The sequence below is a fragment of the Globicephala melas genome, chromosome 12, assembly GCF_963455315.2.
Source record: "Globicephala melas chromosome 12, mGloMel1.2, whole genome shotgun sequence".
In the NCBI taxonomy this organism is placed as follows: Eukaryota; Metazoa; Chordata; class Mammalia; order Artiodactyla; family Delphinidae; genus Globicephala; species Globicephala melas.
The window spans coordinates 89343654-89366968 of record NC_083325.1 but is presented as its reverse complement, the minus strand read 5'-3'; the positions used below and the strand labels follow the sequence as shown (position 1 = coordinate 89366968).

Here is a 23315-nt window from a genome sequence, read left to right as displayed (position 1 = left end):
TGACGCAGCCAAAGATAAATAAATAAAATAAATAAATAAAAAACCCTCAGTTAAAAAAAAATAAATTAAAAAAACAAAAACACACACTAGTTTTCTGCTCATAGGAAGCTGGAGAAAGCAGTATGGAAGTACCTCGAAAAATAAATAAAATTATTATTATACCCAGCAATCCCACTTCTGGGCGTATAACCAAAGGAAAACAGGATATCGAAAAGATTTATGAACTCCCATGTTTACTGCAACATTATTCACAATAGCCAAGACATGGAAACAACCCAAGTATCCAGCAACGGATGAACGATAAAGAAGATGTGGGGTGTGTGTGCCTGTGTGTATGTATATGTATTGTGATATCTATCAGATATAAATGTGTATATGTGATATATATGTGCCTATGTGTATATGTATGTATATTATATGTACATATAATGAATATTATTCAGCCATCAGAAAGAGGAAATCTTGATATTTTGCAACCACATGGATGGACTTTGAGGGCATTCCGTTAAGTCAGAGTAAGACACATGCTGTATGATCTCACTTAAATATGGAATCTAAGAAAGGCCAACGCAGAGAAACAGAGTAGATGGGTGGGTACCAGGGGCTGGGGAGCTGGGGGCTGCAAAGACGTTGATCAGAGGGTACAAACTGTTCAGTTATAAGATGCATACATTCTGGGGGTCTAATGTATGGCATGGTGATTATAGTTATCAAGACTGTATTTCCCACTTCTGAAAAGAAATGGTAATTATGTGACCTGGTGAAGGTCAGCTAACCGAGGGTGGTAATCACACGGCGGTATAAGTGTATCAAGTCAACACTTTGTACACCTTAAATTTACACACTGTTATCCATCCATTATTTCCCGATAAAGCTCGAAAAAACCAGGTTGCCGTGAGAAAGAGCAGCGTCTCTCGTGTCTGTTCCACCGCCACTTGTCCGCCATGCGTCAGGCGTTCCACTCGCAGAGACGGGGTCACGCCGGTCCCGACACCTCGGCTTTCGCGCTTTCCCGCCTCAGAGGACAGCGAACGGGCTTCCGCAGATGAAAGGCCGCGCGCGTCTGCGCCCCTGAGAGTTTGCGCGACCGGGAGACGCGGGATTTGGAAAGGGAGGAAAACCCACGCCCTTTGTAAAGGTTGGTAGCTTGGGGGGTGGGGGTGTTTTCCTGAGATTTATGCCAAACTTTCGTTTACGCTTGAACGAGGATGACTTGGGTCTACGCAGCCCGATACTGTCCTGAGAGAGCAAGGGAATCGCCGACCGGCTGCTGCCCCACTGCCGGGAGGTGCGCGCAGCCCCGCGCCCCAGGGCGTCCCCGGGTCCGCAGGGAGGACACGGGCGCCGCCGAGCCGCCAGCCCGGGGCGCGGGTGGGGCTCGCGGGCGCGAGAGGCGTCCTTTCCTTTTCTGGACAGTCCCCAGGGTCCAGCACCAGCTCCACGTGAAGGGGAGACCCCGGCGGAGGGGTCCCCAGGGACCCGGCAGGCAGCTGCCCTGCGACCATCCGAGGGCGGGGAAGGCCCGGAGGCACCCGACTGCGGACGGGGGGATGCCCCAGGTCAGATCCACCGGGGAGCAGGGGCGGGGAGGGGCCGCCGAGCGGGAGGAGCGCTCGACCCCGGCCCGGTGGAGCGGCAGCCCCCAGAGGCTGTCACCTCTCCTGCTCTCCCCCGGAGCGCCGCAACCCGGGACACGTCCCCGCCCCCCGGCAGCCGCGCTCCCCTCTTCTCCCGGCGGGTCGCGTGGGCGGTGCTCAGGGCGGTGGGCGGTGGTCACGGGCGGTGGGCGGCGCTCACGGGCGGTGGGCGGTGGTCACGGGCGGTGGGCGGTGCTCAGGGCGGTGGGCGGTGCTCAGGGCGGTGGGCGGCGCTCACGGGCGGTGGGCGGTGGTCACGGGCGGTGGGCGGTGCTCAGGGCGGAGGGCGGTGCTCAGGGCGGTGGGCGGTGCTCAGGGCGGTGGGCGGCACTCACGGGCGGTGGGCGGCGCTCAGCTCCTCCCGCCGCTGCCCGCGGAGCCAGAGCCGAGCCCGAGCGGCGCCGGAGCGCAGAGGGGCGCGGACGTGGCGCCCGCGGGGCCCTAGGAGGCTCGCGCGGGGCCTCGGCGCTGAGCTCGCGCGGCCCGGAGCGCTGGTCCCGCCGAGTGGGCGGCGATGAGCGCCGAGGGACCCTTCCCCCCGGCTGCCCCCCGCGGGCGCTCCGGCCGCCTGCTAGTGCCCGCGAGGGTGAGTGCCGGCCCTCCCGGCCGTCTTTTCTGCGCGCGCCCCTCCTCTCCCTGCGCCCCCTTCTCCTCTGCACCCCTTTCTCCCTCCAGGCCCTCCCCTTCCCAGCGCCCCTGTCTCTCCTCCGCGCGCCCTCCTCATCCTCCGCCCCCTCCTCACCCGGCGCCCCCTTCCCTCTTGCGTCTCCATCCCCATCTCCCGGGGCGGCTCGTGCGGGCGGGCGGGCGCAGACCCCCTGACCCTCCGTCCTCCCGGCCCAGCATCCCAGACGGAAACTTGTAGGGTCTGCCTTTCCCTGTCGTGAAGGTGCAGCGGCTCCGTGGCCCGTGGGAACCAGGTTCTCCAGTGTTGGGGGTTCGGGGTTCGCCCCTCATGTCTCCCTGCGAGCGGCTCCTGGCCTCAGGGGCCGCGGCGGACGGCCTCCTGAGCTCAGCTCCGTCTTGGGGGGCCTCTGCCCGGTGCTGGGGTCCCCCCCCCGGCCGAGCGCCCCGCTACTTAGGGGACAGCTCAGCTCTGGACGCCCACTTCGTGATACCGATTCGTGCGTGCGTGTCTGTGTGACATCGCTTCTTATCCCTGCCCCAGACGACTCCCCTCCACCCTCTTACTTTTAAATAACTTAACTGTTGGGGGAAAACAGAAATGTGGCTCAGTCAAAAACGAAAAGTTCTTGGAAGCCTTCGCGTCGCCACCCCCAGCATAACCGAGTGTTCTGGAAACAGTTTAGGAACCGCAGCCGAGGCTCCCCGACTGATTGACTAATCTGGCTGGAACCGCCTCCCTTCGGGTTTGTCCTCACAGACTCCCTAAGCCCGGGAGCGACAGTGAAAACCGGAGTGTGTCTAGCAATCCTTTTCAGGATAACCGAGAAATGTTTCGGAGACTGTGGGTTGAAGGCTTTTATAAATTCTTGTGTGTCAGGATGCTTCTAAACCAGGGCAGTAGTACTAATGACTGTATGATTTTCTTAAAAAAAAAAAAAAGCTTATGTAGAGACAGTTGCATCTTCCTTCAAGTTGTACAATTTTGGGGTGTTTCCACAAAATCTTGAAATTAAATTTCATGTAAAGTTCTGTGCTGATTGTGCAAAGTACTTTGCCACAGAGTAGTTTTCCAGCTACTGCAGGTGGAAATTAAACCGGGAAGATGTGCTTGGAGTAATCGGAAGTAAACTGCTTAAGAAAGAGAGGCTGGGAGTTCTGTCACTGCCTGGAGTGTTGCAGCCATGCCCTCTCTGGTTAGGAGCTGCCCGTCTGCTTGAGGTGTTCTTGCAGCCGTCCTGTTTATAACCACTGTAATTATAGTGGAAGAACCAAGTGGATTGATCATACTGCATAACTGACCCAGTGGACGAGTTATTGGCAATAATTTAAGTTTTTAAAAAATATATCAACGGCAGGTTCTCAAATAAGTACTCTCCAGGGTGCTAAATGTTGACTACATTAAGACATTAAATTGAGGGCTCAGAGAGGGGCTCCATGCCCCTTTTGCTGAGGCTGTAATTAGTGCTTATTTGTAATAAGAACCTTGATTATAAGATGCATCCTATGTGCCTCATACTGGGTTTGAAACGACTTTCTTGTGTGTCATCATTTTTCTAATTAGAAGCACTAAGTTCTTAACTGAAGTGATTGAATAACTATGTAAACTCAATGTTATGGATAGTTACTGATAAGAAAAGCAGCAAATCTGCATGGTTGTCTAGATTCCAAGGATTCAAGTGAAAAATTTATGGCCATCAGAGGTCCACAGTGCAAAGATGTTTAGGGCCATTTTCCAGCCAAGGTTCCAGCCATGATTGTGTTCCAGCCAGGAAGTTCTGTCAGCACCAAAGGACAAGTGTCGGAATAGTAACATGGATCCCGTAGTAGCAGGAATGGTCCCTCCGGTGTCCTAAGTAATCAGGTGTGCTCAGATGCTGCGTGCTACAGCCTACAGCAGGGCTCAGATTCTTGCCCCCTGTTAACTGTTCTGTCTACACATGTGTCTTTTAAAACAGGAAGGTTCATAGCTCACAGTCATGGCTGGAACCATGTTCTTTATGACTGCTGGTTTGAATCATGAGAATTTGGCCACATTTGAATGTCTCTTGCTCAGGATTGGAACTTCCTTTTCTCTTTCGTTTTAGGTGGCTGTTCCCTGTTACTTGTATTCCCTAAGTTGAGCCAGTTCATATACCTGTGTCCCTGAGTCTCCTGTGTCCCTGTGGTTAAACCCCTGGTGGAGAACCGCCAGTGCAGTGTGTAAAGGTGTCCTGCTTTCCTGTTCAACCACTGCTGTTGGTTTGTGCTGAATGCAATTTTCTGTTTTTAATTAACATCACTGCTTCAGTCCAGGGGCTGGAAGCCTGGGAGAGCCAGTCATATGTGAGTTCTCACGGTGAGCTTGGCGACTGGAAGGTGAGAGCATGTCAGGTCATTTAAAGTGTGCATCTGTTAGTGTCACCACTTCGTCATCTAGTTAGAGATGTGAGTTATCGCAGGAGCTAAAGGAAACAGGTAACCTCTGGGGAAGGATGTCCGTTTGTTCTGTGCTTTTGTCACGTGTCTCTCATCCTTGCTGACTCATCTTTGACTTCAAGTGTAGAATTTCTGATGATGTCTATGATGTCATAAGCAAGATTCTCATATTTTAAGATGGGGAATTGCCTGATTTTACCAGGAGATAGGTTTCCTATCTTGGATCGGTTTCCAAGATCCAAGTTTAATTTAGTTCCATGTCCCTAGATGTCCCAGGAGACACACTTAAGAAGGGTGACAAGAGGGCAGCCCTGATGTGAGTTCCATCAAGGGAGTGAGTGGCAGACGGAGACGTTGAGCTGCTTTATCATTGGGTGGAGGGAGGGGAGCTCGTGTCAGTGAGTTTACAGCCGGGTTCCCTCTTTGTCAAACGGGTACCCCAGCTGCAGAATTATGAGAGCAGCTCGCCTGCCACCACAGGAAGCAGGTGGCGTCAGGCACGTGAGGTCTATCTCTGTACCCCAGGCCCCCGCGCTGCCCTTCTCCGAGCAGACACTCGCTCTGAGGCACGTGGACACGGGTGATGGGTGGCCGCTGCATGCGGGACGGGGACGGGGAACCCTGTGTCCCCTGCCTCCCCCTCACCCGAAGAGCCTGTGGTCTGGGTTCTGAGTCACTTCAGACCTGATTCCAACATCCTCAGAAACCCGCTAATTAGAATCGACCTGTATTTTTTGCAGTGTACCAAGGCAGGTTAAAGAAATGCTTTTAGGGGAAAAGTGCATGCGAATTTCATGGAAAAAAGTATTTGTGTTTAGACTGGCGTGTGCTTTTCCTTAGTATCAGCTGGTTGCTGCATGTTGTCATTCAGATTGTACTTTGGAGAGCTTTGGGCTTGTTTTCCGCGAACACTGGATGTCAGTTTCCCCCAGGCCACTGAGGTCCCCGCTCATTCTGTGCTGAGCAGCAGAGTCTCCGGCCCTGGACGCCCACCCTCCGGGCCTCCCCGCAGCCCTCACCTCCTTCCTCTCTTGTGTTTCATCTTCAAGGATGTTAAAAAAGTGTGGCGAATATTATGCTGTGGTGATTTCTCAATTAAAATTGTTGGTGAGACAGTTTCTGGTTTCTACGGAGGCTGTAGTTTTACATCCATAAATATTGTTAACTAGCTATGTTTTAATTAAGAAAAGAAGTAGGACTTTTGAAAAGTGAATGTGCCTCTTAGCTTGCTTAGCGGACCGCTCAGCAGGCCCTGTTGGAAACAGTTAGAAAAGGCCAGTTACGTGTGGGCACCGCGCTGACCTGCCGTGGAGCCCTGGCGCCGGCGATGACCTGCTTCTCCTGCGAGAGTTTCCAGAGCGGCTGTGTCTCTGCGCTTTACACTCAGCACTGTCTGCAGGTTACTTATAGTCACACTTATTATTCTGAGTGAATAAACCCGACTCTGAACTGTTCACATTTGGCATCAATTCTAGTTTTTTTTTTTTTTTTTTTGCGGTACGCGGGCCTCTCACTGCTGTGGCCTCTCTCGCTGCGGAGCACAGGCTCCGGACGCGCAGGCTCAGCGGCCATGGCTCACGGGCCCAGCCGCTCCGCGGCATGTGGGATCCTCCCGGACCGGGGCACGAACCTGTGTCCCCTGCGTCGGCAGGCGGACTCTCAACCACTGCGCCACCAGGGAAGCCCCAATTCTAGTTTTGATAGGCACCAAAATTCATTTGAAATCTGGATGAATCTCATTGTCTTATGGCGCTGAATTGTACCATTATAAATACGATCATATAAATGGTAAGGTTCAATATTGTCAATCTCATGGTGTTATTAGCATTCATAGTACTTTATTTCTCGTGCTGATTTTAGTTGAAGGCTGACTCCCCTCCCCTTTGCAGTGAGTGGTAATTGCATTTAAGCGTTGACTAAAAGAGAGGTAACTGTAATTATTTATATTTTAATCGAAGTAGTTTGAATGACAAATCATTGTAAGAATCCAGTTCCATTTCTAGAATGACTGAATGCTCTCAGCAGGTGTATGTTTTATTGTCTGTTTTATGAATTAGCATCAGTAGGAATATAACCACATGAATGCACCCAGATTCTACATTAGGACATTTTTGTTCATTGAGCTAGTGTTTAGGAGAATAATCTGTATTTATAAAGTGTGACATAGCTGCCAGTTATTCCTATCAGGAATTACAACACTTTCTATTGACAATAAATGTTGCATTTGACAATGTTCGCACACGTTTTGCATGACACGACTTTCAGAAACTAAGTGTGGTGGCCGTCGGGTCTTTAAAGGGAGACCAGCTTCCCTTGCTAAGTCAGAGTACAAGAGGTGGAAGGGGAGCTGATCCCACCTCCCTGACTCTTTCCCTCCGAGTGTGTTGCCCCTGGAGCTGTCCCTTTGTGGTCCCTGCCCCCAGCTGACCATCTTCACCTCTGTCCCTGTGACACTCAGGCCACCATGTCCCCAGGCCCCAGGCCTGCTGCCCCCTTCTGGCTTCACCTCTAAGTGGTTTGAGCTGCTGACGGCTCACCTGGCGCACCTCCCTCCCCGACCCTCTGCTTTTCCTCCTTCCGTCTCCGGCTCTTTGGGGACCTAGTCCTCTGCTCTGCCTTTCAGAGTGGGGTGTACAGACCTTCTTCTGTAGGTTCTTTTCTTGCTTTATGTTTCCAGGTGGCCTCACCCCCCTCTGGTTAACCCACTGATGCCCAACGCGGTGCCTCGGTGAGCCCTGCTTGGCTGTTCAGTTAACACTTCCAAGATCCTCCGCCTAATCTTAACCCTGAAACCCCGTTCTCTCTCTGTGTTTATGTGTCAGACGACGGCAGCACTGCCCACCCAGCCCAGGTCTTTGTCCGATGTGCTCGTGTCCTTGAGGCCACCTCAGGGCCTCTCCCTGGACATTGACCCCATCCCTGGCCTCTGTCCCAGCCTCCATCAGCCCTGCTTATTCCCAGTCACAGTCGCGCCCCTTCTCTCCTGCTTTCAGAACCTACCTTTGTCTGGGTATCTGGTGCCCGTATGTTTTATGGGCCTCATCCCACCCTCAGGTGTAAATATGGACCAGTCTAAGTCAACGATTGCCTTTGGAAAGGGCATGATTGCCCCTTTGCCAGTGAGGCTGCTTGTGAGTGAGGAGGGAAGTTCCCCTTTCTTTCAGAAAGAGACACAAGACTGCGTGAATAAATTACATGCCTGGTACGTAACAGCTGATACGCACTGTTGAATCATAAGTGTTTATCTGAATTAATGGTATGTCATGCTGTAAGAGGGAGGAAGTTCTGTTTCTGGCTCTTGTACTGAGAATTTATATTTATGATTAGCTATTTTGTAAATTTATTTATTTATTTATTTATTTATTTTTGGCTGCGTTGGGTCTTTGTTGCTGCGCACGGGCTTTCTCTAGTTGCGGCGAACGGGGGCTGCTTTTCATTGCGGTGCGTGGGCTTCTCATTGCGGTGGCTTCTCTTGTTGCAGAGCGCGGGCTTCTCATTGCGGTGACTTCTCTTGTTGCAGAGCACGGGCTCTAGGCGTGCGGGCTTCAGTAGTTGTGGCTCGCGGGCTCTAGAGCACAGGCTCAGTAGTTGTGGTGCACGGGCTTAGTTGCTCCGCAGCATGTGGGGTCTTCCTGGACCAGGACTCGAACCCGTGTCCCCTGCATTGGCAGGTGGATTCTTAACCACTGCACCATCAGGGAAGCCCTGATTAGCTATTTCGGGTTTGAATAAAATTGTGCCTTTATATTTTTATAATAGCTGCTTTTTTTTTTTTTTTTTTTTTTTTTTTGGTATGCGGGCCTCTCACTGTTGTGGCCTCTCCCATTGCGGAGCACAGGCTCCGGACACGCAGGCTCAGCGGCCATGGCTCACGGGCCCAGCCGCTCTGCGGCATGTGGGATCTTCCCGGACCAGGGCATGAACCCGTGTCCCCTGCATCGGCAGGCGGACTCTCAACCACTGCGACACCAGGGGAGCCCTATAATAGCTGCATTTTGATATCAATTTTACAAATCAGCATAACTGTTAATGGTAAAATATACTGTATTCTCTTCTCGTCTCTATCCTGCTGAATATTATCCTTAATGATTTCTCTTCAGATAATTATACTTTACCAAATGGCTTCAGTAGTTGACTCTTCACATTACAATTACCTTAAGCTTTTGTTATGTGCCGAGGAGTATAAAATTACTCATCATCTGTAAACCTGGGGACATTCGGACCCCATGAGGCGGCAGCGGTGCTTTGGGGAAGGTGTGTGGTCTCGGCGCAGGCAGTGCCAGTCCTGTCATCTTGGTGATACATCCAGGCTGTCATGGCTTGTGTGACAAGGTAGACAAGTAGCAGCTTCTGCATTTGTGGCATTAGAAACGCCAGAGGCTTCACTGCCTTCCTGCCGGGGAGGGCAGCCAGGAGAAGTGGTACCAGGCTGGCCTTTTCCACAGGCTTGAGGCTTTTCCTGAAGGGGTCAGGACTTTATGAAGGTAAAATTAAATGTCATTTGGAACAGTGCTTTGTGGTTACAGATGTGTACATACCTGCACCTGCGTGCACACCATTTATGCGTGTACATCATGAACAGAGCAAAGTCTGAGCACCTGTTAGGAGCTGTGTAGGGAGCTGAGAGGACAAAGCAGGGCAGAGGGGTCCAGACACAAGGTGCGTGCCAGTGAGCACCCCTCAGCTCCCCCCCGCCCCCATGACCACTAGAGGAGGTACATTCTGGAAGCGCAGGCTTTGGGGCGGGGCAGGGGAGCACGAGTGGTGGGCGACAGGTGCTTCCTCCCTGCCCCGAGTGGTGACTGCTGCTTGTTGCTGGGGGTACGACTGTGGCTGTGTGCACAGGAAAAGCGTGACACACGGAAAACGTGATCGCAGATATTCATGGCCGTTGTGAGGGAGAGAGACACGACCTTCAGAGAATATCGTGTGTGTTAATCATAAGTGCTCAGCTTGGCGTCTCGAGAGGCTGCCCTGGATCATCAGTTGCCCGGTTGTACCCTGGCTCTGTGACCCCAGAGTCTGGAGCCTGGATGCTCTCAGGTGACTGTGCGACGGTGGGCAGGTACCAACTTCTCTGTGACTCACCCGTAAGGTCAGGAGAAAACTGGGGAGGATACTCATATCTCTAGAATAATGACTATCAATTAATTATTTTTTTGGGGAGGTTAATAACAAAAGATCCAGGTGGAATATAACTGATTACAAACAGGAGCCAGTGTGTGCGTGTGTGCGTGTGTGTGTGTGCGCGAGTGTGTGCACGTGCGTGAGTGTGCATGTGTGCGTGTGTGTGTGTGCGTGTGTGTGTGTGTTACAGCACACTTGGAAAAATCATTTGCTCTTATTAGTCATCTATTTTATACATATCAGTGTATATAAGCCAATCTCAATCTCCCAGTTCATCCGACCACCACCACCCGCCCCCGCTTTCCCCCCTTGGTGTTCGTATGTTTGTCCTCTACATTTGTGTCTCTATTTCTGCCTTGCAAACCGGTTCATCTGTACCATGTTTCTAGATTCCACAAATATGCGTTAATATACGATATTTGTTTTTCTCTTTCTGACTTACTTCACTCAGTATGACAGTCTCTAGGTCCATCCACATCTCTACAAATAACTCAATTTCGTTTCTTTTTATGGCTGAGTAATATTCCATTGCATATATGTACCACATCTTCTTTATCCATTTGTCTGTCAGTGGACACTTAGGTTGCTTCCATGACCTGGCTATTACAAATAGTGCTGCAATGAACATTGGAGTGCATGTGTCTTTTTGAATTATGGTTTTCTCTGGGTATATGCCCAATAATGGGATTGCTGGGTCATATGGTAATTCTATTTTTAGTTATTTAAGGAACCTCCATACTGTTCTCCATAGTGGCTGTACCAATTCACATTCCCACCAACACTGCAAGAGGGTTCCCTTTTCTCCACATCCTCTCCAGCATTTACTGTTTGTAGATTTTTTGATGATGGTCATTCTGAACAGTGTGAGGTGATACCTCATTGTAGTTTTGATTTGTATTTTTTTAATAATTAATGATGTTGAGCAGCTTTTCATGTGCCTCTTGGCCATCTGTATGTCTCCTTTGGAGAGATGTCTATTTAGGTCTTCTGCCCATTTTTTGATTGGGTTGTTTGTTTATTTTAATATTGAGCTGCATGAGCTGTTTATATATTTTAGAGATTAATCCTTTGTCCATTGATTCACTTGCAAATATTTTCTCCCATTCTGAGGGTTGTCTTTTCATCTTGTTTATAGTTTCCTTTGCTGTGCAAAAGCTTTTAAGTTTCATTAGGTCCCATTTGTTTATTTTTGTTTCTATTTCATTTCTCTAGGAGGTGGGTCAAAAAAGATCTTGCTGTGATTTATGTCAAAGAGTGTTCTTCCTATGTTTTCCTCTAAGAGTTTTATAGTGTCCAGCCTTACATTTAGGTCTTTAATCCATTTTGAGTTTATTTTTGTGTATGGTGCTAGGGAGTGTTCTAATTTCATTCTTTTACATGTAGCTGTCCAGTTTTCCCAGCACCACTTATTGAAGAGACTGTCTTTTTTCCATTGTATATCCTTGCCTCCCTTGTCATAGATTAGTTGACCATAGGTGTGTGGGTTTATCTCTGGGCTTTCTATCCTGTTCCACTGATCTGTATTTCTTTTTTGGGCCAGTACCATACTGTGTTGATTACTGTAGCTTTGTAGTATAGTCTGAAGTCAGGGAGTCTGATTCCTCCAGCTCCGTTTTTTTCCCTCAAGATAACTTTGGCTATCCGGGGTCTTTTGTGTCTCCATACAAATTTTAAGGTTTTTGTTCTAGTTTTGTAAAAAATGCCATTGGTAATTTGATAGGGATTGCATTGAATCTGTAGATTGCTTTGGGTAGTATAGTCATTTTCACAGTATTGATTCTTCCAGTCCAAGAACATGGTATGTCTCTCCATCTGTTTGTGTCATCCTTGATTTCTTTCATCAGTGTCTTAAAGTTTTCTGAGTAGAGGTCTTTTATCTCCTTAAGTAGGTTTATTCTTAGGTATTTTATTCTTTTTGTTGCAATGGTGAATGGGATCATTTCCTTAATTTCTCTTTCTGATCTTTCATTGTTACTGCATAGGAATGCAAGAGATTTCTGTGCATTAATTTTGTATCCTGCCACTTTACGAAATTCATTGATTAGCTCTAGTAGTTTTCTGGTGGCATCTTTAGGATTCTCTATGTATAGTATCATGTCATCTGCAAACAGTGAGTTTTACTTCTTCTTTTCCAGTTTGTATTCCTTTTATTTCTTTTTCTTCTTCCAAAGAAGAAGCACTACATGACAGCACTATTTACATAGTTTCTTCCAAAACTATGTTGCATAGGAGTGGCAAGAGTGGACATCCTTGTCTTGTTCCTGATCTTAGAGGAAATGGTTTCAGTTTTTCACCATTGAGAATGATGTTTGCTGTGGGTTTGTCATGTATGGCCTTTATTATGTTGAGGTAGGTTACCTCTATGCCCACTTTCTGGAGGGTTTTTATCATAAATGGGTTTTGAATTCTGTCAAAAGTTTTTTATGCATCTATTGAGATGATCATATGGTTTTTATTCTTCAATTTGTTAATATGGTTTATCACACTGAATGATATGCATATATTGAAGAATCCTTGCATCCCTGGGATAAATCCCACTTGATCATGGTGTATTATCCTTTTAATGTGTTGTTGGATTCTGTTTGCTAGTATTTTGTTGAGGATTTTTGCATCTATATTCATCAGTGATATTGGTCTGTAATTTTCTTTTTTTTGTAGTATCTCTGTCTGGTTTTAGTATTAGGGTGATGGTGGTCTCATAGAATGAGTTTGGGAGTGTTCCTTCCTCTGCTATTTTTTGGAAGAGTTTGAGAAGGATGGGTGTTAGCTGTTCTCTAAATGTTTGATAGAATTCACCTGTGAAGACATCTGGTCCTGGACTTTTTTTTTTTTCCTGTACGCGGGCCTCTCACTGTTGTGGCCTCTCCTGTTGTGGAGCGCAGGCTCCGGATGCACAGGCTCAGTGGCCATGGCTCTCGGGCCCAGCCGCTCTGTGGCATGTGGGATCTTCCCAGACTGGGGCACAAACCTGTGTCCCCTGCATCAGCAGGCAGACTCTCAACCACTGCACCACCAGGGAAGCCCTGGACTTTTGTTTTTAATCACAGTTTCAGTTTCACTACTTGTGATTGGTCTGTTCATATTGGTTCATTCATATTGTGATTGGTTCAGTCTTGGAAAGTTACACCTTTCTAAGAATTTGTCCATTTCTTCCAGGTTGTCCATTTTACTGGCATAGAGTTGCTTGTAGTAATCTCTTATGATCCTTTGTATTTCTGCAGTGTCTGTTGTAGCTTCTCCTTTTTCATTTCTATTTCTATTGATTTGAGTCCTCTCCATCTTTTTCTTGGTAAGTCTGGCTAAAGGTTTATCAATTTTGTTTATCTTGTCAAAGAACCAGCTTTCAGTTTCACTGATATTTGTTCTTGTTTTCTTTGTTTCTATTTCATTTATTTCTGCTCTGATCTTTATGTTTTCTTTTCTTCTACTAACTTTGGGTTTTGTTTTTTCTTCTTTCTCTAGTTCCTTTAGGTGTAAGGTTAGATTGTTTATTTGAGATTTTTCTTGTTTCTTGAGGTAGGATTGTATTGCTATAAACTTTCCTCTTAGAACTGCTTTTGCTGCATCCCATAGGTTTTGGATAGTCATGTTTTCATTGTCACTTGTCTCTAGGTATTTTTTGATTTCCTCTTTGATTTCTTTAGTGATCTCTTGGTTATTTAATAATGTATTGTTTAGCCTCTGTGTTTGTGTTTTTTATGTTTTTTTCCCTGTAATTGATTTCTAATCTCATAGTGTTGTGTTTGGAAAAGACACTTGATATGATTTCAGTTTTCTTAAATTTACCAAGGCTAGATTTGTGACCCAAGATATGATCTATCCTGGAGAATGTTCCATGTGCACTTGAGAAGAAAGTGTAATCGGCTCTTTTCAGATGAAATGTCCTATAAATATCAATTAAATCTATCTGGTCTATTGTGTCATTTAAAGCTTGTGTTTCCTTATTAATTTTCTGGTTGGATGATCTGTCCATTGGTGTAACTGAGGTGTTAAAGTCTCCCACTATTATTGTGTTACTGTCGATTTCCTCTTTTATAGCTGTTAGCATTTACCTTATGTATTGAGGTGCTCCTATGTTGTGTGCATATATGTTTATAATTCTTATATCCTCTTCTTGGATTGATCCCTTGATCATTACGTAGTGTCCTTCTTTGTCTCTTGTCACATTATTTATTTTAAAGTCTATTTTATCTGATATGAGTATTGCTACTCTAGCTTTCTTTTGATTTCCATTTTCATAGAATATCTTTTTCCATCCCCTCACTTTCAGTCAGTATGTGTCCCTAGGTCTGAAGTGGGTCTCTTGTAGACAGCATATACATGGGTCTTGTTTTTGTATCCATTTAGCGAGACTGTGTCTTTTGGTTGGAGCATTTAATCCATTCACATTTAAGGTAGTTTTCGATATGTTTGTTCCTATTACCATTTTCTTAATTGTTTTGGGTTTGTTTTTGTAGGTCCTTTTCTTCTCTTGTGTTTCCTACTTAGGAAAGTTCCTTTAGCATTTGTTATAGAGCTGGTTTGGTGGTGCTGAATTCTCTTAGCTTTTGCTTGTCTGTAAAGCTTTTGGTTTCTCCATCAAATCTGAATGAGATCCTTGCTAGGTAGAGTAATCCTAGTTACAAGTTATTCCCCTTCATCACTTTAAATATATCATCCCACTCCTTCTGGCTTGTAGAGTTTCTGCTGAGAAATCAGCTGTTAATGTTATGGGACTTCCCTTGTATGTTATTTGTCGTTTTTCCCTTGTTGCTTTTAATAATTTTTCTTTGTCTTTAATTTTTGTCAATTTGATAATTATGTGTCTTGGTGTGTTTCTCCTTGGGTTTATCCTGCCTGGGACTCTCTGCTTCCTGGACTTGGGTGGCTATTTCCTTTCCCATGTTAGGGAGGTTTTTGACTATAATCTCTTCAAATATTATCTTGGGTCCTTTCTCTTTTCTCCTTCTGGGACCCCTATAATGAGAACGTTGTTGCGTTTAATGTTGTCCCAGAGGTCTCTTAGGCTGTCTTCATTTCTTTTCTTTCTCTTTCCTTTATTCTGTTCCACTGCAGTGAATTCCACCATTCTGTCTTCCAGGTCACTTATCCATTCTTCTGCCTCAGTTATTCTGCTATTGATTCCTTCTAGTGTGTTTTTCATTTCAGTTATTGTATTGTTCATCTCTGTTTGTTTGTTCTTTAATTCTTCTAGGTGTTTGTTCTTTAATTCTTCTAGGTCTTTGTTAAACATTTCTTGCATCTTCTCCATCTTTGCCTCCATTCTTTTTCCGAGGTTCTGGATCATCTTCACTATCATTATTCTGAATTCTTCTTTATGGAAAGTTTCCTATCTCCACTTCATTTAGTTGTTTTTCTGGGGTTTTATCTTGTTCCTTCATCTGGTACATAGCTCTCTGCCTTTTCATCTTTTCTGTCTCTCTGTGAATGTGGTTTTTGTTCCACAGGGTGCAGGATTGTAGTTCTTCTTGCTTCTGCTGTCTACCCTCTCGTGGATGAGGCTATCTAAGAGGTTTGTGCAAGCTTCCTGATGGGAGGGACTGGTGGAGGGTAGAGCTGGCTGTTGCTCTGGTGTGCAGAGCTCAGTAAAACTTCAATCTGCTTGTCTGCTGATGGTTGGGGCTGGGTTTCCTCCCTGTTGGTTGTTTGGCCTGAGGCGACCCAGCACTGGAGCCTACCCGGCTCTTTGGTGGGGCTAATGGCGGACTCTGGGAGAGCTCACACCAAGGAGTACTTCCCAGAACTTCTGCTGCCAGTGTCCTTGTCCTCACGGTGAGTCGTAGCCACCCCCCACCTCTGCAGGAGACCCTCCAACACTAGCAGATGTGTCTGGTTCAGTCTCCTATGGGGTCACTGCTCCTTCCCCTGGGTCCCGATGCGCACACTACTTTGTGTGTGCCTGCCAAGAGTGGAGTCTCTGTTTCCCCCAGTCCTGTTGAAGTCCTGCAGTCAAATCCCGCTAGCCTTCAAAGTCGGATTCTCTGGCAATTCCTCCTCCTGTTGCCAGACCCCCAGGTTGGGAAGCCTGACGTGGGGCTCAGATCCTTCACTCCAGTGGGTGGACCTCTGTTGTATAAGTGTTCTTCAGTTTGTGAGTCACCTACCTAGGGGTCATGGGACTTGATTTTATCGTGATTGCACCCCTCCTACCATCTCCTTGCAGCTTCTCCTTTGTCCTTGGACGTGGGGTATCTTTTTTGGTGAGTTCCACTGTCTTCTTGTCAATGATTGTTCAGCAGTTAGTCGCTGTTCTGGCACTCTCCTCAATTAATTCTTGAAGACTAGAGTTTTTAAATATTTTTCCTTTTCCCTCAGAACTGTATTTCTAAGTATCTTTGTTTCAGCGTATTGAAAAATTCAAATTCAAACAAACATTTTCAAATTTCAGTTTAAAATTATAAGATCAGTTTAATAAATTTGGAATGGAATTTTTTGGAGAGTTTCCTTTATTATTATATGTTAAATATGTATTTGTAAATAAAGTATTTTTGTTGTTTAACTTTTACTCTCCATCTCATTGCAGTGATAACTGGTGAATACATAATGCAAGATTTGGATGTAAAATGTGGCATATTTTTAAATTCTGCAAAGTAGTGACATTTTAGTGAAGCTGGGCTGACTGAAGCTTTGTGAATTTCCTGTAATCGCTTTAGAGAAAAACTCTAAAGCCACTTATCTGAGTTGGTGTTTAGGATTTGAAATACAGTGGGAACCAGGATTTATAGCTAAAATTTCTTGTGATTGAAATCAGTGGCATTTTAAAAAGAAATTGGTCCATTTAAAATCCGGAGAGATGTAAAAAAATAATTTGAGCTTACAAAATGTTTTAACTTTAAGATGCAATATAAGTAAAATGTATGTATTTTATATTTTGATGTTAATATAGTTAATAAGGTCAAACGTTCTAAATTGACATTCAGGATTCTGGAATAATATTCACCTAAAACCATTGTATTTCTCTAAGATTTAAGAAATTAAAATCGAAGTCTGAAATTGCTAATAACAAAAGATAATAAAAGATGAATAATGACATGAGCACTCACATACTCTTTCTCTGTATATAAAATAGATTTGTTCTAACTGCCAGAATGAAATAGGAAGAAGTACCTAATGATATAAATGGGAAGTGCAATGCTTAGATAAGAGTTAATCACATTTACAAATTAATTTCTGAATTGGATAATGTAATTTAACTGTTACTTTGTTATGAGCATATATAACGTGGTATGTTATATTAAGTAGCAGATTACTTAATAGAATGAAGAGGGAAAAGCTGGTAGCTAAGAAAGAGTGGAAGGAAAATTGCAAAGCTTTCCTGTCAGGACAAGATACAAAACCCTGGCTGCGTCTAAGAGTGACGTGCCTTGTACGTTCTCTTCCTGATGTAGGTGGGGAGCAGCCCAGATCTTTGAAATTCTAAGTGCTTTGTGCATTAAAATTATTTCCTTCCTACGCTTTATCAAATTCCATTGTGACCTATAGGTTCTTTTCACTTTTATCAGGTGGAATCAAAAAGCTTTTAGATTTGTAATTTCCATTTTCACAGGTGGGAAGGAGGAGGGGCAGGTTTGGGAGGAGTCTGCACAGCGGGTTCTGGAATAAGAAGCCCAGTCCTGAGGAAAATGAGAAACAGTGGCTCAGCCGGGAGAGCCCCCACGGGGCGGACGCGCGGTGGTGTCACCACGTTGGCTGTGAAAGCCTCAGGCTGTGCTTGGGTTGGCGGGAGGAGGGGAGGACTGAGGTGACGGGGGATGAAGCTGGACATCCGCAGCAGGGTCGCGAGGCCCCGCGTGGCAGCACGTGGGCGAGGCTGCGTTGAGCCCCCTCTCCGGTCCTTCCTGGGGGATTCTGGCTCTTTCTGTTACCTCCTTTGGTTTAAATACATTTGTTTCACATTTTGGCATTTGTGTGAATGGTAGCATAATATTCCTGCCTCAGTGTGGAAAGTGTGTAAAACATTGAACAGCCTAAGAAAGCGTGTGACCTGGACATATGTGTATGGCTAGCATTTCATACTCCTCTTCTGGCCTTTTTTCACTATGTATCCTATTAGCTAAAACCATCCTTTAGATGCACTTTTTGTCCTGCATTTAAATTTTTCTCACTATAAAAATGATAATTTTCACACTTTTTAGACACGTTCGTCAATATCGTTGAATCTCTGCTCAATATTCTATTGTATCAGCAGAGAGGCTTTGCAGCTATTCTCATAAGAAGGGATTTAATGATGAATGTCTGCTTTTGTGTGTGGAAATCAGCACCAGCCCATCCAGATCCTTCTTGCTGGCTCACTTATCTCTGGCTAAGCTGACTGTGTTCCTTAGGAATCTGTGTTAGCACTTAAGTTTACTCACAGTTTATAATCCCATGAGGAGAAAATTCCGGATTTCTAAATCCCACAAGGCTCGCCAGTTCTCAAGCTGTTGGTTTTCATTTGTCAGAAATGCATCAATAAATTATGTTTTCAGGGTGGATTTGTGTGGTTCATTTTCTGATTCTGATATCTCACCACTGACTGTGGAGGGAAGAAGACGGTGGGATGGTGCTTTCCAAGGTGCTGATGGAAGAAGAAACATTGTTAGTCCTGCCTTTTATACCCAGTGCAACTGCTCATCAGAGCTGAAGGTGCGATAGAAGCAGGTCCTTGTGGACGAGAGGGGAGAGAATAGGTTCCTGGAAGGAGACCCTCAAGGCCACGGGAGACGGAAACCCATCGGCTCCAACCCACTCATGCCCTGCTGTTGACATGATGTGTGCTCTCTTGTTTTCTAACTTCAAAAGTCAGACTTAGGCCTGCTTTTTCTACAAGCTCCTCCCTCATCTTGCGGTTTTCTCTGTGCTGTTCCTCTGTGATCGCAGGCATTCCTTCTGGGATCCCTGTTCGTCCTGAAGGACATCCCTAGAGGTTTCAGTGGTGAGGGTCTATTTAGGACTAAAGTCGCTCATTTTACCACACTCGCTTCCTGAAAACGTTCCAGAATTCTGGTTTATTTTTCACTGGTATTCCGAAGGTATCATTTCCTCTGACTCACTGGTGCTGTCCAGCACTCGGCCATCAGTGGACTTGTCGCTCTGGTCAGGTGACTGTTTACACTCTGTGTCTCAAAGCCCTTTTTTCCTTCGTAGTCTTAGTGTCATGGTGTGTCTGCATTAGTTATGAGCAGTCCTCAAGCTGCATTAGTTATGAGTAATCCTCAAGCCTTTTCTCTGAGAATGCTGCCCCTCCCCACAGTGCCTGTTCTCTTTGTGGGGAATTCCACCTGAATGTGCTGGGACCTGAAGCATCCTCACTGTCTGTGGCCTCTCTGCTTGTCCATGGAGGTGGGCACTCAGGTCTTCCCTCAATAGCACCTGGCTTGCTGCCTCCCCACCAGCAGGAGTCCTGGGGCGGGATCCCCTCCCAGGCACCTTTCTCAGGTGCCCTGTTGTCTGGGGTGTTCAGAGAGCTGCGCTGGGGTCCCAGGCTCGTGCTACCCACCCTCCTTCCTTCACCCCTCGCCTCACAGCCCTCAGACCCCTACCTCACACCAAGCCTTCTCTGCCTGCTCCCGCTCCTCCCACCCCTCACAGGTGTGCCTGGACCCCTGGGTGGGTGTCTGCTTCTAGAAGGGACTGAACCAGCACACTGTCTTTTTTTCCCACTTCTCTGTCTCTCTGTGCTGCGTTCCATGTAATGTCTTTACTTTTACTTTCCTGGTCGTCAAAACTGGTTGGTTTTGATAATTTTTTATTCAGTCGTTTCACTTACAGTAACTTCTTTTATATGTTTAAATCTATAAATGTACTCATTTTATATTCTGCACTTAATAATTTTAACCTCTGTAACCTTTGATTGCCTGATTCTGCAGTTTGCTAATTCTGCTTAACTCCTGGGGTGTTACTTATTTTCTTGTGTTTTTAGTAATTTCTCTTTGTGTTTCTTGGAAATCTGGTGGTGAGCATTCTTTGAGGAATATATTCCTTCACACTTGGTCTCTGAGGGTTCTAAGATTTGGAAAGGCTTTTATAATGTAGAAGCCATAAGGAAAATGCAGACAAATCAGATTACGAAGAAAGGTTTTTTAATCTTGTAGGAAAAAATAGATAAATTAGAAAATAAACAAATTCAAAACAATGAAATAGAAAATTATTTCTAATACAAATGACAGTTGAAGAGCTATATTTTTAATTTAAAAAGACCTTGTGAAATTGCAAAAAAAAAAAACCTAAGAGAAAAAAATGTACAAAGAATTTAAACTTGCCTTTAAACAAAAAGAATTATAACTAGTCATAAATATATGAAAAGACACATGCTGTCCCAACCAAAACAGTGGGAGAATCATAGATTCTGTGGGATTTTTTTTTATATTGATGATCGTGTTGTCTGCAAGTAAGGATACTATTATTTCTTCCTTTGGAATCTGTACTCCAGTATTATTTATTTTAGTGTTCTTGCCAATGACACGGTTTTAATTCCAGTCTGTTTTTCTCTTCACTGCCTTGGTTCTTCTCCTCTTCCTAGAGCGTGATTTGGGCTTCCTTTGCTTATGTTCTCCTGGCTCTTCAGGTGGACTCTTAGACTTGATTGAAGGCGTCTCTTGGCTTGTGTGATAAGCTTTTAATCCCACACATTTGCAAGTAACCGCTATTTTAATTGCTTCCCACAGGTTTTTACATTTTGTGTTTTTACGTTTTACAAGAGTCAAGAGAGCAGGTCTGAGACTTCTGGTCCCTAGAAAGGTCTTCTTGCAAGAGAATCAGCCCCCTGCTGGCCCCTGGGGACTTGTGTTTCAGGGTGTCGCTACCCTTTTCTTGCTAATAAGGGCAACTCACTGTTTCTGGGCTCCTTGTCCAAACAGCACGGCTTCTGTTGAGCACTTGCTCTCCTCTGGAAATCTGGAATTTTGGTGTGTGGCAGGCAGAGGCTGCCTACGTGACCTGCCCCCATCGGAACCTTGGCCTCCATCCTCTAATGTGCTCTGGGTGCAGAAGGGTCATATGAGGGCTGCATCTCCTTTGCTGGGGAAGAGAGCATACCGTGAGCCCCTCGGGAGGGTGAGAGCATGCGGGGGTCCTCTGCACCGTACCTGTGTGTCCCTGGGACCCAGCTGTGCATCCTCCCAGTCCCGTCGTGACGCTTCTTAGCCGTGAGCATGCCTACATCAATACTTACGGTGAACCTCCCAACAAGGGCAGTCCTTGGGGATGCAACACGTGTGCATTCAGCCAAAATATTTTCTAATTTGCTTCTTGATTCTTTCAGTGACTTACTGGTTTTCAAGGAAATACGTAGTTCACTTTCTAAATATTTGAGGATTTCTAGGTACTTATTTTTAGCTTAATTCCGTTGTGAGTGGGGACATACTTTTGTCCACCCTTTGTCAGTCCTTTTATATTTGTAGAGGTTTGTCTTAGGGTCCAGAATATGGTTTATCTTGGTGAACACTCCATGTGCACTTGAAAAAATATATATTCTGATTCTGTTTGTTGATGGTTCTGTAAATGTCAAATAGATGAAGTTATTTGATAGCGCAGTTCATAGGTTCTGTTTCTTTTTCTATTTGTTCTAGTACTTATTCATCTCTGGAAATAATTCTTATTCTGAAGTCTACTTTTTTGATATTAATGTATATACTCCAATTTCTATTAGTATTTGTATTATATATAATTCCAAATTTTTCACTTTATTAAATGAAAATTATAAAATGAAATCCATTCATTATATTTAAAGTGGCCTCCTGTAGATATGATAGAGTTGAATCTGGTATCATTTTTATTCAGTCTGATAATCTCTGCTTTTTAATTGGAGTGTTTAGACATTTTGCATATGATGTAATTTTTTATACGGTTTAGTTTAAATTTATCATCTTGCCAATTTTCCATTTGTCCCAACTGTACATTGTTCTCCTTTCCCCAAATTTTCTTGCCTTCTTTTTGATTAAATGAGTATTTCATGATTTTACTTTGCTCCATTATTGGATTATTAAGTATACCTTTTTTTTTTTTTGTATTGTTTGTTCAGTGCACATCTTTAACTTCTCAGTATGTACCTTTATGTGATGTTGTGCCATTTGGGGTACAGTGTAAGGATCTTACACGTCTACTTAGGTTTCTCACCCCTCTTTCCTTTTGCTTCTATATTTTTAGGAACCACACAGTGTATTATTTCTCATCCTTTAACAGTTCTTGCAGTGCTGGTTGGTTGCCATTAAATTCTCTCCACTTTTGTTTTTCTGGAAATGTCTTTATATTATGTTGCCTATGTATTTGAAAGGTAGTTTTGCTGAGTATAGAATTCTGGGTTGAAAGTTTTCATTTCGGTTTTTCAGTAATTTGAAAGTGTCTCTGATTTGCTTAAACTGCTCTTAACTTTGTTCGTCTGTATCTAATCTTTGTCTTCTTCTTCTTTAGATACGTTCAGGGATTTCTCTTTACCTTTGGTTTTCAGGACTCCCTTGCATATAGGCTTGGTATTTTTTGGGGGGGGTGGGAGATTATCCTTATTGGGACTTTCTAGGCTTTTGGGTATGTGGCTTATCTTTTATTAATTCGATAAGATTTCCATCATTAACTTCTTAGATATTCCTCTGCCTCTTTCTTTTTGAACTCTACTGTTTCTGGAACTATAATTACATGATGTTACACAGTTGGATATTTTCCCATAGCTTGTGCATGCCCTATTCTGTGTCCTTCATTCTTTTTTTTTCTTTTTTTGTCTTTCAGTGTGTGTAATTCTGACCTGTACTCAAGGTCACCGACTCTGTCCTTATTTACCTGTGTTCATTTGACAGATAAGCCCTTTGAAGGGATTCTTCATCTGTGATGTTATGTGTTTCTCTCTTGCATTCCCTTTTTATTTTACATTTCCCACTTTTTGCTGAAACTCTCCATCTATTTGACAAAGAAATCATAACAAAGAAGGTACTATGGGCTCTCGTTTGGTGGGGCCATTGTCTCATGTCTTTATTTTACACAAAAGACAGAAACAAAAACAAAATAGAGCCCAAATCCAAAGCTGATCTCTTCCAGCTTCTTGACTCTTACATTTTAGTTGCTCTGCACAGAGAGTGTGGAGCACATGCAGGAGGACAGTCGCTTGGGTCCTGGTGCACATGTGCACATGCAGAAAGTCTGTTCTCTAAATCGTAGGCTCTGAAAATTCTCCACGGATGATGTCAAATACATCGAAGATCTCATATATAATAGGTTCTGAAAATTGATGAATTAACGAGTAAACAAATAAAACCCAAAACAAACCCCAAACAACCTCTTCTACACATGCACACACTCCCACAGTTTTATTGTTGACAAAAATACACAATTTTTTGAAAATAATGAAATAAACATGTTCAAAGACTAGAATTAATTACGTGTTCACCTTGAATGTATTTAGTACATTTTGGCCTTAAATATGTCAAATTTGTTTTTCAAACCAGTAAGTTGATAAGAAAGGTTATTACTCTCTCTGGGCACAGCCCTCATTATTACTCATTTATTCTCCAAAGATATTCTTGAAAATTTTATGTTACT

General features: G+C 44.7%; 1 protein-coding gene across 5 annotated transcripts in view; it reads left to right on the top strand.

The window, feature by feature from the left end:
* The first annotated feature begins 1455 nt into the window (after positions 1-1455).
* The window catches only part of SNTG2 (syntrophin gamma 2), a 198877-nt gene continuing 177017 nt past the window's right edge, over positions 1456-23315 (top strand). For 3 of the 5 annotated variants that reach the window (XM_060309457.1, XM_060309455.1, XM_060309454.1), the window contains exon 1: positions 2142-2223. In XM_060309457.1, coding sequence (XP_060165440.1) covers positions 2152-2223 — 72 coding nt within the window. In that variant the 5' untranslated portion in view covers positions 2142-2151. Of the gene's footprint in view, positions 1560-2141; positions 2224-23315 lie in introns of those variants that run through there. The other 2 variants (XM_060309458.1, XM_060309456.1) reach the window with 1 other exon arrangement.